Source organism: Talpa occidentalis, unplaced genomic scaffold (assembly GCF_014898055.3).
Source record: "Talpa occidentalis isolate TD23 unplaced genomic scaffold, MPIMG_talOcc4v2.1 talOcc4.5, whole genome shotgun sequence".
NCBI lineage: Eukaryota > Metazoa > Chordata > Mammalia > Eulipotyphla > Talpidae > Talpa > Talpa occidentalis.
This window is the reverse complement of record NW_023604861.1, coordinates 56,023,200-56,036,053: the sequence shown is the minus strand read 5'-3', so window position 1 is coordinate 56,036,053 and position 12,854 is coordinate 56,023,200. Positions and strand designations below refer to the sequence as shown.

The following is a 12,854-nucleotide window of genomic DNA, read 5'->3' as shown; positions in this document are numbered from 1 at the left end:
TCTTGAGGAAAAACATGTTTTACTGTTTGGATAACGTTTTCATAGATATCCATTAGATCTAGCTGGTTCATAGCACTGCCCAAGTTTTCTACTTTCTATTCTTCAGTTCTTTTATCGGTTCTATTACTGTCCACTCTCCTTTCATTTCAGCTTCAAGAACTCCCTTTAACATTCATTTAAGTTCTGGTAATTTTTGCTTCTGTCTCAATTTCTCCTATATTTTCACAGGTAGTTTCACTGGATATAGAATTCTAAGTTAACAGCTTTGGTCTAGCACTTTAAATATGTCACCCAATGCATTTGACTTCAATGGCTTCTGATGAGAAATCAGGTGTTAAACTTAATGAGAATCAGATGTAAACATTATGAGTTACTGCTTTTGCTGCTTTCGAAATTTCCTTAGTTTCTAGTTTTTGATAGTTTGATTGTGATGTGTCTCAATGTATGCTTCTCTGGATTTGTCCTAAGTAGAATTGGTATATATTCCTGAATGTGTATGTGTATAATGTTTTCCATCAAATTTAGAAGTTTCTCACCAAAAAATTTTCATTTGGTTTCTTTTCCCCTCTCCTCCTTCTGAGACTCCATTGTACATATATTGTTGATTATATCCTACATGTCTTTGAGGTTCTGTGCATTTTCTTTCAGTCTTATTTCTCAGACTGAATAATCTCAAATTCATATTCTTCGTTGTGGTGACCATTTAATGTATCTGTCCCATTAGCCTAGTTGTCAGGTAATAATTGGACAAAGATTTCCTTAAATGTCTGTAACCAAATAATAATAATAATAATAATAATAATAATAATACCCATAGTCTTTATTGTTCTACGTAAGTATAGGGTCATGTCATCAACATCAGGCCAGGCAACTTCTCCCTTTACTTCAGCCATCACTGCCTGCTTGCACAAAGCCTCAAAGTCAGTGAGAGGTGAGAGGTTCTTCTGAGAACACGTATTCCTCATGAGCAGGCACACAGCCCTAGACATGTGCCTAGATTTCTAGATCCAAGAATATGTTAGTTTTTTTAAATAGATTTTTGGCCAGAGCTATCATAAAAACACAGGAAACAAAAGGAATTCAAGTCAGAAAAGAAGAAACTGTCACTACTTATAGCTCATATGGAAAATCCAACACTCCACTAAAACATTATTAGAAATAATAGATGAATACAGTAAAGTGGCAGGTTAAAAAGTCACCATACAAAAATCTATAGCCTTTTAATATAAAATAAACAAGAAGAAAAAAATTATGAGAGTAGTACATTTACAATTGCTTCAAAAAGAACTAAATACCTTGGAATTAATCTAAGGTGGCAAATAACCTATTCAAGTAGAACTACAAAATATTATTAAAGGATTTTGAAAGCAACATAAGGAAATAGAAGGATATCCCATGATGACAATCTTGCCTAAAATATTCTATCAACACACCAGCTTTTCAAAGAAATGAAGAATATTGAAATTTATGTGGAATCACAAAAGGCCTTGAATTGAAAAAGCAACCCTGAGAAAAAAGGAGAGACACAGAAGTATCATATTATCTGACTTGAAACTTTACTATAAAGCAACAATACTAAAAACAACATGGTTTTGGCACAAAAATAGATACATGGATCACCCGAATAGAATCGAAAGTACAGAATTAAATCATGTACACTCCAGCGTGATAAAGACTAACAGGACCATACAATGGGGAAAAGACAGTCTGTTTAATTAGTTGTGCTGGAATTACTGGAAAATCACATAAAAGAATTAAGATGGATTACTCACTAAACCCAAACACAAAAATAAACTACAAGTGGATTAAAGGTGTATCTAATATCTCTCTCTCTATCTATCTATCTATCTATCTATCTATCTATCTATCTATCTATCTATCTATCTATCTTTCTATATATATATATAGAGAGAGAGAGAGAAGACAGGTAGATATCTATTATAAAAAGATCTGCAACAATAAAGTATATAGAAGAAAATGTAGATAAATATATTCCATGATATCAGTGCACATACAGTTTTTGGTGACTTGACCCCCATGGCAAGGAAACTAATATCAAAAATAAACAGTTGGGACTAGCTCAAGTTAAAGATTTTATACAACAAAAGAAAATACATGCTAATTAAAAGAGACCCTATTGAATGGGAGAGTTCTATTTACACAATATATAACTGATACAGGATTAATCCATTATCCAAGATATATAAAAAAAACAATTCAACAAAAAAAACCTAAAGAACCAAATTAATAAATGGGCAGTAGATATGAACAGACAATTCACCAAAGAGGTTGCTCAGAAGGCTAATAGAGATGTGAAAAAATGTTCATCAATCATTTCCAATAAGAGATGCAGGGTAAAACCACAATGAGCTGCCATCTCATGCTTGTAAGAATAATACATTAAAAAGACTAACAACAAGGGCCTCCCCGGTGGCGCAGAGGTTGAGCGCTGGGTTGCGAAGCTGCCTGCAGCCTCTGCGGCACAGGTTCGATCCCCGGCTGCTCCCCGGCCACCTGAGGAGGGTCCCACATGGCGTGCGGACCTCTCCTGCCGCCCGCTGCTCCCCTCAGCAGTGTACTTCAGTCCTTCTGCCTGCTCTGTTCCCCGCTCGGGCTCTGGTGAATTCTCTCACCCTCCCGCGCTTCTGACTGTACCCAGTGCATGTATAAACAAAGCAAACAAATAAATAAATTAAAAAAAAAATGCCTCTATTAAAAAAAAATTGAAAAAAAAAAAAAGACTCACAACAAGTGTTGGAAAGAATGCAGAGAGAGGAACTCTACTGCTATTGGTGGGAATGTAAACTACGCAGCCATTATGTAAAACAATCTGATTTACCTTGAAAAACTAAAAATGAAGATACTAGATGATCCAACAATCCCACTCTTCTGCATGTACACAAATAATATGAAACCATCAATACAAAAATCCGTATGTTCCACAATGTTCAAAGCAGCATTATTTACAACAGTTAGCTCATGGAAACAGCTTACACTTCCATTGAAAGATAACTGGATCAAGATTTATTGCATCCACAGTATGGAGTCCTAAGAAAGGATGAAATGTAGCCATTTTCAACAAAATAGAGGGATTTTGAGAGAATTATGTATAGTAAAGCTAGCCAAGATGATAAAAAACAAATACTAGACATTCACATTGCAGACAATTCACTGACATGAGACAGTTTTAAAAACCAGTGGATATCCAACATCATGAGGACTTTCATGAGGTCTTTAAGTTAAAAGAGAAGGGATGGGAAAGGGACAAGGAATATAGGAATAGTTGGGGGGGAGTTTCTGTACAGTGAAAGAAACTATTAGAATGAAAAGACATTGTATGAAATGGGAGAAAATATTTCAAAATCATACATTTGGCAAGGGGCTAAAATCCAAGATCTAAAAGAAGTTACATAACTCAACAAAAAGAAAACAAATAACCCATCAACAAATGGACAGAAGTGCTAAACAGATACTTCACCAAAGAACATACACACAGTCATCAGGCACATGAAAACATATCTAGCATCACTTATCATCAGAAAAATTCAACTCAAAACCATATTGAGGTATCTTATCATACTCGTAAGATGGCCCCATCAAGGGAAAGGAATGGAAAAGTTCAGTCCATCCTCTAAAGGATGCATTATGTAAAGTTATAATTAAGCTATATCAAAACAGTTCAAAATGCAAACTATGAGTATATAGCAAATACATGTTATGCCAAGGTACTAATGCTTATAATCTTTTATGTTACTTAGTTCTCAAGATAATACTGACGCTACATTCTGTTCAGTCTTCCATTGGTCCTATATCGGACCTCCTTTTTTATGAGTATTTTCTTAAAACAAATCAAGGATATGTACAAACACTACAGTCATCACTGTTCTAGAACTAGTTTAATAATTTAAGACTAAAAGTCAAACAGCCTTTTTTCTTAGATAACAAAGCAATTCACTAATAAGGTTGCAATCTTTTTTCACAGTAAGAATTATATAAATTTTAAGCTCTTGATTTTTATCATACTTTATTTTCTACTTTTTACATCATACATATTTACTGAAGGAAAAACCTTTATTGAAAGTTTATACCAAAACAGATTATATGTATTGCACCAACAGAATCACATTGGTATATAAACTGCACACAGATCAAGAGGCATGTTCTATAAATACAAATTTGTTATATAATAATCTACTATAAATATTAACTTAATCTTACTATTTTTCAAAATATTTTAGGCTAGTCAGTTTTGTTCCTTAAGTCTTAGTTTTCTTATTTATAATTTAGTTAGGAACTTAATTCTTTTTTTATATTTACCAGAAATTATGGCATTTTGTTAATAATTTTGTTAAGAACATAAACGCACATCAAATACATTGAGATTTATTTTGTAAAAAAAAAGCAACAGTGGTTTTGAATCTTACTTAGAGGTAAAATTCTAGAGTCAAAACTCAAGTCATTCTTTCAAAGGGGCCTTTGTGGAACAGACATATATACCATCAATTAGAAACTGCTACACTGGCATAGCTTCCTCATGTTAGAATATTATTTCTTTGGTTTGAACACTACATAAAACTTGTAGTTCATTGGTTTAGAGACCACACTGCAGAATAAATAACTACTTTTATATTCTAGACTTCATAAAGCACAGGATTCCTACATTACTAAGATCTATTTGAAATTCTGAACTCCATCTTAAATTGAGTCCATGAAATACAGAGTAAAATCCTCACTTTTCAAATTACTTTTCTTTTTTCCCTTTTAGTTGAGTGTATATTTCTGCTCTTCAGTTTAAGTATATTTGCTCATATTCATAATATGAAAGCAAATGAATTTTTAGGTAAAGAGACATTTATTAGGTTATACTCTCATTAATTTTTAAGTTTGGGCAAATTTTTTATGTATGGTTATATTAGAACTAGTCTTTCAAAAAATATTCCTCAAGCTCATATACCATTTTCTCCATACATTTATATTCCAGAATACAGCAGAGACTGCAGAGCTGCAGAGGCGGCTAACAGAGAGGAGAACACCGATCAGAGAAAACAGATATAAAACAAGAGTAACTCGGGTCAACATGTTAACTTATTTCTACATTATTTTGATTAAATTAAAGAAACTATTGAACTTACCATACATCTTATGATACAATGAAAACTAACCATCAAATTTCAAAATAAAAATTAACAAAGCAAAAAAATAAGAAAACCTTTAGGGATGCAATATTTTGCAAACACATTCAAAGAAGATAATCAGGAGAGAAGAGTTTGCACTTGTTGCGGTGATCGGTGTAGAATGCTCCCTGGATCTTTGTATTCATTGACTGGATTCATCACAGCTGCATACACTTCACCATAGGCTCTGCAGACTAATTCTGTTGACTGTTTTATGATCTGTTCTCTATTGAAAAACAAAATGTGGACGTAGAATCTGAAAACAGAATATTCACTAAAAATTGTAGGAAAGCTCATGCTTAAACCAATGTACTTCATTTTCATATTGCTTTTATCACATATTAAATAAATCACTGTACAAATATTTAAGTTATATATCCTAGTTTGGGGATAAGGCATTTGTATCAACTATTAAATTCTATTTTAGTACATGGGTTTCAAGAGATTAGGCACTATGTTCTGTTCACAACTATAGTCTCTAGGCTAAACAGTGCCTGATATAGTGCCCTGCTTTGATTTGTAAACACAACTGATAATAAAGATACTGCAAATCTCAAAATAATTTACAAGTATTGTCCTTTTGCCGATAGCCCCGACACTAAGAACCACATCTCTTAGATTTCTCATCTCTATATTATTAGGCAAAATAACATGATAATTGCTTATGACAAATCACAAAGTTTTCACAAATAGCATTTCTACATAAGCATGTAAAAGAATAACTGAAGCAATTTAAAAAGAGAAATATATTTGGCAAGAAAAAAATTGCTATGGGTTAATAAATCTGCACCAGTTTTCCATGTTTTCATGACATTTACTTCCCATCATCACTGGTTACTTCTACTTTTCATATATCACTATACCCAATGTTTGGAACACTGAAACTACTTTTTTGGAGTTTTACAATACTTAAACTTGTCTTTTAAGTTTACTCCCAAACCTATTTTTCTTAGGATTCCTATTTCTGCCAATGACATAACCTCCAGGCTCTTCTATTCAATGCATGCTAAATACGTTTCAAAGCATATCTTTTGACACATTGCTCTCTTACTTCGAACCTTCAAGGAACTTCGATGACTTCCTTTAGTTGCAGAGAAGCAAAAATTCTTTAGTGTATCCTTTATAAAATCTTTTATGATATCTTCTATATCACTACTCTAATTCTATCATGGTCATTATCAAAAAAACAAGAAACAATAAATGTTGCAAAGAAAGTGGAGAGAAGGGACTCTTAACTGTTGGTGGGATTGTAAATTGGTATAGCCACTATGAAAAGTGGTATGTAGATTCCTAAATCATGATTTCTACTAAACACATCAGTTATGTGTATATATATATAGGTGGTGTTCCCAAAGTGCCAACATTTCTTGCTATTTGTCTTTTTTATTTGTAGGGCAAATTACAATGAAAGTTCATCCTTTATTTTAAAAAGCATATGCATATATCCATATATCTGTCTGTCTGCCTGTATTTTTAGTGTCTTGGCCCAAATTATTTACTGATATCATGAATGAAATAGTCTTTAATAGTGGTGAATCATTATAGTTAAAAATAATGTTCATGGGGCTCCCCGGTGGCGCAGCGGTTGAGTGCTGGGTTGCAAAGCTGCCCGCAGTCTCTGCAGCACCAGTTTGATTCCCGGCTGCTGGGTGAGGGTCCCGCATGGCGCGCAGACCTCTCCTGCCGCCCGCTGCTCCCCTCAGCAGTGTACCTCGTCACTCTGCCTGTTCTACTCTCCGCTCTGGCTCTGGTGAATTCTCTCACCCTCCTGTGCTTCTGACTGTACCCAGTGCTTGTATAAATAAATAAATAAATCTTTAAAAAAAAATAATGTTCAAAATGGAAAAGTATAGGTATTCTATAACTAAATCCAAAATGACCAACAAATCATTTCAGTCTAGTCATGTGCCTATGAAAACTCAGAATGCCCTTTTTCTTATTCACTGATCACCCTGTGCACAGAGAAAGGGTGGATTCTATTTTTCAGTAGTGTATGTTGAGCATCATTCTAACATGAGTAACCACCTCAGTTCTTACTATATTTTAATCAGTCACAGCCACGTCCATATCTAGTAGAGGTAAAGTATTTTTAGGATTGTTTCTGTAGTTAAAATTCTAAAGGTAAATCATGCTTTTCACATGACCAAATAATATGTAGAAAGGCAAGTTAAAAGGGAAAAAAGTAAAAGTAAATGTGAAGTAAATATAGGTGAGCTATGATCACCTATAAAATTAGTTCATTAATTTTCTTGGTATCTTTACCACCATGACAATTTCATAGGTAGGAACTGATTAGGTGTTATCATATTGGCCTTTGACAGTTTAATAATCTTTCCAGTGGAAGTATAACTTTCAAAAAATTTAAAACATGAATATAAATCAAGAATTTTACAGATTTAATATCTCATTAATGAGGAAACTACTAACATGATAAAGCTGGTTCACAGAACATTTGAAGGAATTGGTCACTAATAGGCATTTGAAAATGGTTTAAATAAAACAGGCTATTTATAAAGTGGGTTCATGTCTCTAGGAGCAAGAAAACCATAGTAGCTGAAAAACAATGGGACTTTAAATCAATGGTAAACAGAGACTCAAATAATGGTGCACACCCCTAAGTAATTAGATAATTCTTGATGGGCCTGTTAACAGTGCTTCACTGAGGCACATGACACTGAAAGAACATGCTGTTCTTCTCCAGACCTTATTTGTCTTATTTTTAAGTTTTGGAAAAACTTTCCATTTAGTAAGTAGTTTTCTATACTAGTTATCATAAATCAAAAAATAATGACCATGTAGCTTACTCTAATAAAAAAGAAAAAAATTGGAGGAGGAAAAGGTGAGCTTGTTATAAAATTTTATAGAAGGGGAATATGTTCAGTTACATACACATCAGAATACATTGAGGAATTTAAATTGTTCAGTTATAAATGTTGCAATGCCATAAACTCTTAGTATTATAAATTTGAAATATAATAATAAAGGGTAACATATTACTACACACAAATATTCTTATTTTAAAATGAAATTAAGTATACTTTTAAAGCACTGAGAAGCACTGCTTACATCCAGAATCAGTCAGCTTGTCATTAATCAGTACTTTAGGGTTTTGGTTGCCATAGCAGCATGATACAACTCTTATCATTACCATAAACCTGGCATTTCTAAAAATAGTTTATTTCAACGTTAAAGTTCGGTGATCACTAAAATTGAGCTTTATTACAGAACCACAGTTTATAGTGCAATCAAATGTGCCATAGAAGAAATGTAGACATTAAAAATCTAAATCTGAAATATTAAAAAATAAATATTTATGAACAATAGATTAGTTAACAAAGGTCCATTCTGATTCTTCTTTATCACATTATAAACATCCAGAATGTCACAATGGGTCAAATCAATGTTTGATGCAAGGTCAGCTTTGCTGTCACTTACAGTAAAATTAAAGCACATTTTTACATGAGATCAAGGCAGATGTCTCATGAAACCAAGGCACACATCTCACATGTGTAATCTAACACATATGCCAGACATTTTGAACTTCCTTTAAGAATAATAAAATACAATTTCAACATAAGAAGGATTAATAGAAATGTAGTACAAGCTAGTGTTAGAGAATAGAATCTGGAATCCTAAATACAGAATTCAAATCTTGGTTCTGCTTTTTACTAATTGTTCGACCACAATTCAATTATTTAACCTTTGTAAAGGAAGCCATCTTTTGCAAAATGGAGATCCTAATTTATAGACTCATTGAGAGGATTATGTAATCCATTTAGGATCACTCTGGTAAGGTGTTCAAATTAGATTATAGAAGTTGGGGTGGAGATGTCAAGAGTGAACACAGGGAATGTTTCAGAAATTTATGAGATAATCCAGGTACAGATGATACTAACATAGACTCGGGTGTTAACTGTGGAGATATGAAAAGTGACCAGAGTCTCCTCTCACATACTTCTTTCTAAATAGATATTGAACAAAAAGGGTTCCATGGGAATTTTGATTATACTCATGTTGACTTACAGATTACTACACTATATAACCAAATAGAATGCCATGTAACTACACTGAAATACTGAAAATCTACAAGATATGTCACACTTAATGATAAAACATCAGAAACAATGTCATTAAGTTCAAAATAAGATATACACATTCTCTACTACATCTACTATTTAGTTTGGGGCTCTTGGCCAATGTAAATGTTATAAACATGGAAAATAATTAATATGGTCATTAATTTTAGATGTTCATATCAAAACAACACATGGCAGTTGATAAATAGAACTAAAATAGAGTTACTTGGTCAAATTCAAAATTAACATGCAAAATTTAGTACCTTTCCTATAGACCAACAATATCTAAACAGTACATGGAAAACACAAAATTGTTTCCTAGGGATAAAGACAATAATATATATGGAAAATTATATGAAGTAATGATAAAACTTTATTGAAAATTCTAAAAGAGCTGAATAAATAGGTGTAATATGTTCATGGATGGGGATATTCATGATTGGATTATGCTTTATTTCCTATTTTGCTCATTCTTACATAGTTTGATGAATGTTTTTTATTAACTAGAAAGCAATGTTGTTTTTGTAAGTCGGGTAAAGTATGCTATATTAGATGAAACTGTATGGTGGCATTTTTTAAGTCATTTATGCCATACCAGTTTTCCATTAATTATTGAGAGAGGAGTGTTGAAATATGTAACTATTGCTGTTAATGTATTTATTCCATCTCAGTTCTATTCCTTTACTTCATGGTTTTTGAAGCTCTGCTATTAGACACATAGTTACCATTGTATCTTTATAAATTGATCCTATTATTACTGAGAAATGTCCTGCTTTACTTTTGGTATTATCTGTCCTGCAGTCTACCTCTTTTCCTAATATTAATATAGCTATTTCAATTTTATTAGTAGTATTTGCATGGTATATATTTTACCTTATTTTCAAAAAAGATTTATTTATTTATTTATTTATACAAGCAAATAAATAATAAATTTATTTATTTATTTATACAATCAGAAGCGCGGGAGGGTGAGAGAATTCACCAGAGCCAGAGCGGGGAGCAGAGCAGGCAGAAGGACCTAAGTACACTGCTGAGGGGAGCAGCGGGCGTCAGGCCCTATTTTACCATTCTTTTACTTTCAAATTATTTGTATCTTTCTATTTAAAGTGGATCATGTTTTTCATCCAATCTAACAAACTCTGCCTTTTTTATTGATTAAAATTTTTAATTTTCTTACTTTGTTGTTCATTTTTGTACAATATTTGATTTTTCTCCTCAGGCATAGTTCCCACAAATCTCCCATTACCACATCACCCATGAACCATCACCATAGTCCCTTGTGCATTTCCCTCCCTTGTTTTGATACCTCTTGCTCTCCTTCGCGTGCTGCAGGCCTAGGATCCACAGTTTGCTGCAATAAATTCTGCTTTTTAATCTATATTCCCTTCTTAATTATTCATGGAAATAATACTGCTTCAACAAGAAAAAACACTGAGAATATCTTACATATGCAAAAATTGTGGTTTCTGTAGTCCAATTTGATTTTTATACCATTAAAAGGTGAATAATGGAATTTGGCATTGAAAAAAGAAAACCACCTTCCTAATTCATCCCAAGGAAGGAAAGAAGAATTCTTCAATAAATAATTTTTATTTCTATTCTTTCCTTCATTTTCTATATAACTGTTTCCTGGGAACTTAACTGTATTTCAATTGTTTATTCCAAGGGTGAAGAGCTCAATCAAATATTCTTTTGAAAGAAATGATTTTTTTAAAAAAGGGAGACAGATTGATAGTGTCCCAGAGGTACTGCAATCATAAAGACAAGCATTGTCAAGAGCAGAGAATATTAACAAAATGAGAAGGGATTTAAAAAATAATGCTTTATATTTCAAGGATTTATATCAACCAATCAATCTGAAATTTTAAATAAAATATGAATAGACAGAAATCAGGGGTGTAAAGATACAAAATGATGTTAAAAATGAATTACCATTCTGAAAAGAGCCATAATTTAACTGAGTAAAGTTACTACTATTTCAAACACTTTATAAATAAGATCAAATATATATTGTCCTTGTGTAGTAGAAAAAAGGATAAAATTTATTTTTGAAAATAAGGAAATGTCAATGATATAAAAGGAAAAAAAGCAGTTAAAAATCTTTAAAATTCAATCTTAAACGTGTAAAATACTCTATATTTTTTCAAGACAACCTTGACTTTAGAAATGTTCTGAAAGAAAAAAATGAGCTGTTAAAAAAAAACTAAGCAATTTCTAATTCTCACTTGTACTATTTTTATCTATATAAACCATATGCATATCTCAACTTTTAAAGATTATACTTAGTAAGAATAAGAATTTATTACAAGATACATAAATGTTTGCATAATAAACCAAAATTTTAAATTTTTTTTTTTTTTTTTTGTGAGACCCTCCCCCGTGGCTGGGGATCGAATTGGTGCTGCAGAGGCTGTGGGCAGCCTCGCAACCCAGCACTCAACCGCTGCACCACCAGGGGAGGCCCAATATTAATTTTTAAATTAGATTTTTAAATAATATACCAACTTTTATCCACTTGACCTTTGTTAATAAAATAAAATTTACATTGTTACTATTAAACAACTGGGTGATATAAATAAATGAAAAGCTAAAATATTTCTTCAGTAACAGAAGACATTTGATTTGAAATATATTTAAGCTCTAGAAAATCTGAGAAGTCCTTAGAGATTAAAAATCCATACAGATCCCTAAAAAAACGTTCAACTTCACTGCTTGTTGAACATTTTTATAACTCTTACTAAAATTAACTCTTACTAAAATTCCTGAACCTAAATATGTATACTTTGGAAATTTGAATGTGTTGTCAAATTGCCTTCTAAAAAGTTTGTAGCAATTTAAACTTTCACTAAGTATGAAAATGTCCATTTTTTATATACTTCCTAATAACATATACTAACAAACTTTTTATTGTCAATAATGTGATAGGAATAAATTCTCACTATTGTTTTAATTTACATTTTTGATAATTATTATCTTCTTATATACTTACACATCATTTACATTTATTCTGTGAACTGTCCAAAGGTGCCTGTTTTTCTACTGGTTTGTACTGATTTGTAGGTTTGTGTACTATATTAAAGATAATAAGTATTATTTTTCTATCATTAAATTGTGTCTTTACACTTTATTATATTTTTTCTCAATTTATATTGTCTTTTTCTGTATAAAAACCCAATATATTATATATCTAAATCTGTCATTTTTTTTTCCTCTATGGCATCTGGGCTATATGCAATAAAACTTTAATTTTTTAAGACTACAAAATTTAAAACATATTAAAATTTCCCTTCAATCATTATGAAAATAATAGTAATGTTCCAAACAACAGAACATTAAAATACTAAACATTGAAATATGGTTAATTCTAAAAGTATTACATATTTGGCTGAAAAATTAAATGATTTAAGAAATGTACACAAATAATTTGAGCCATGGTGTAGTCGAGCTTCTATGAAAACTTCTCAGGTCTTTAGAATTCTGGCTATCTACAATAGATAGTATGACAGCTCCTAGAATAATATAACTCTAATTAAGAGGAAAATTGATCTGTCTCACTTCCAGTCAATTCTAATTGACAGCAAATTCTTTCACACATTTAATCAAA

The 12,854-nt window shown here is 31.8% G+C and overlaps 1 protein-coding gene across 4 annotated transcripts in view; it reads right to left on the bottom strand.

Moving 5' to 3' along the window:
- Window positions 1-790: 790 nt before the first annotated feature.
- The window catches only part of COG6 (component of oligomeric golgi complex 6), a 70,611-nt gene continuing 58,547 nt past the window's right edge, over window positions 791-12,854 (bottom strand). For 2 of the 4 annotated variants that reach the window (XM_037527228.2, XM_037527227.2), the window contains exon 19: window positions 791-5,400. In XM_037527228.2, coding sequence (XP_037383125.1) covers window positions 5,253-5,400 — 148 coding nt within the window. In that variant the 3' untranslated portion in view covers window positions 791-5,252. Of the gene's footprint in view, window positions 5,431-12,854 lie in introns of all 4 variants that reach the window. The other 2 variants (XM_054701997.1, XM_054701996.1) reach the window with 1 other exon arrangement.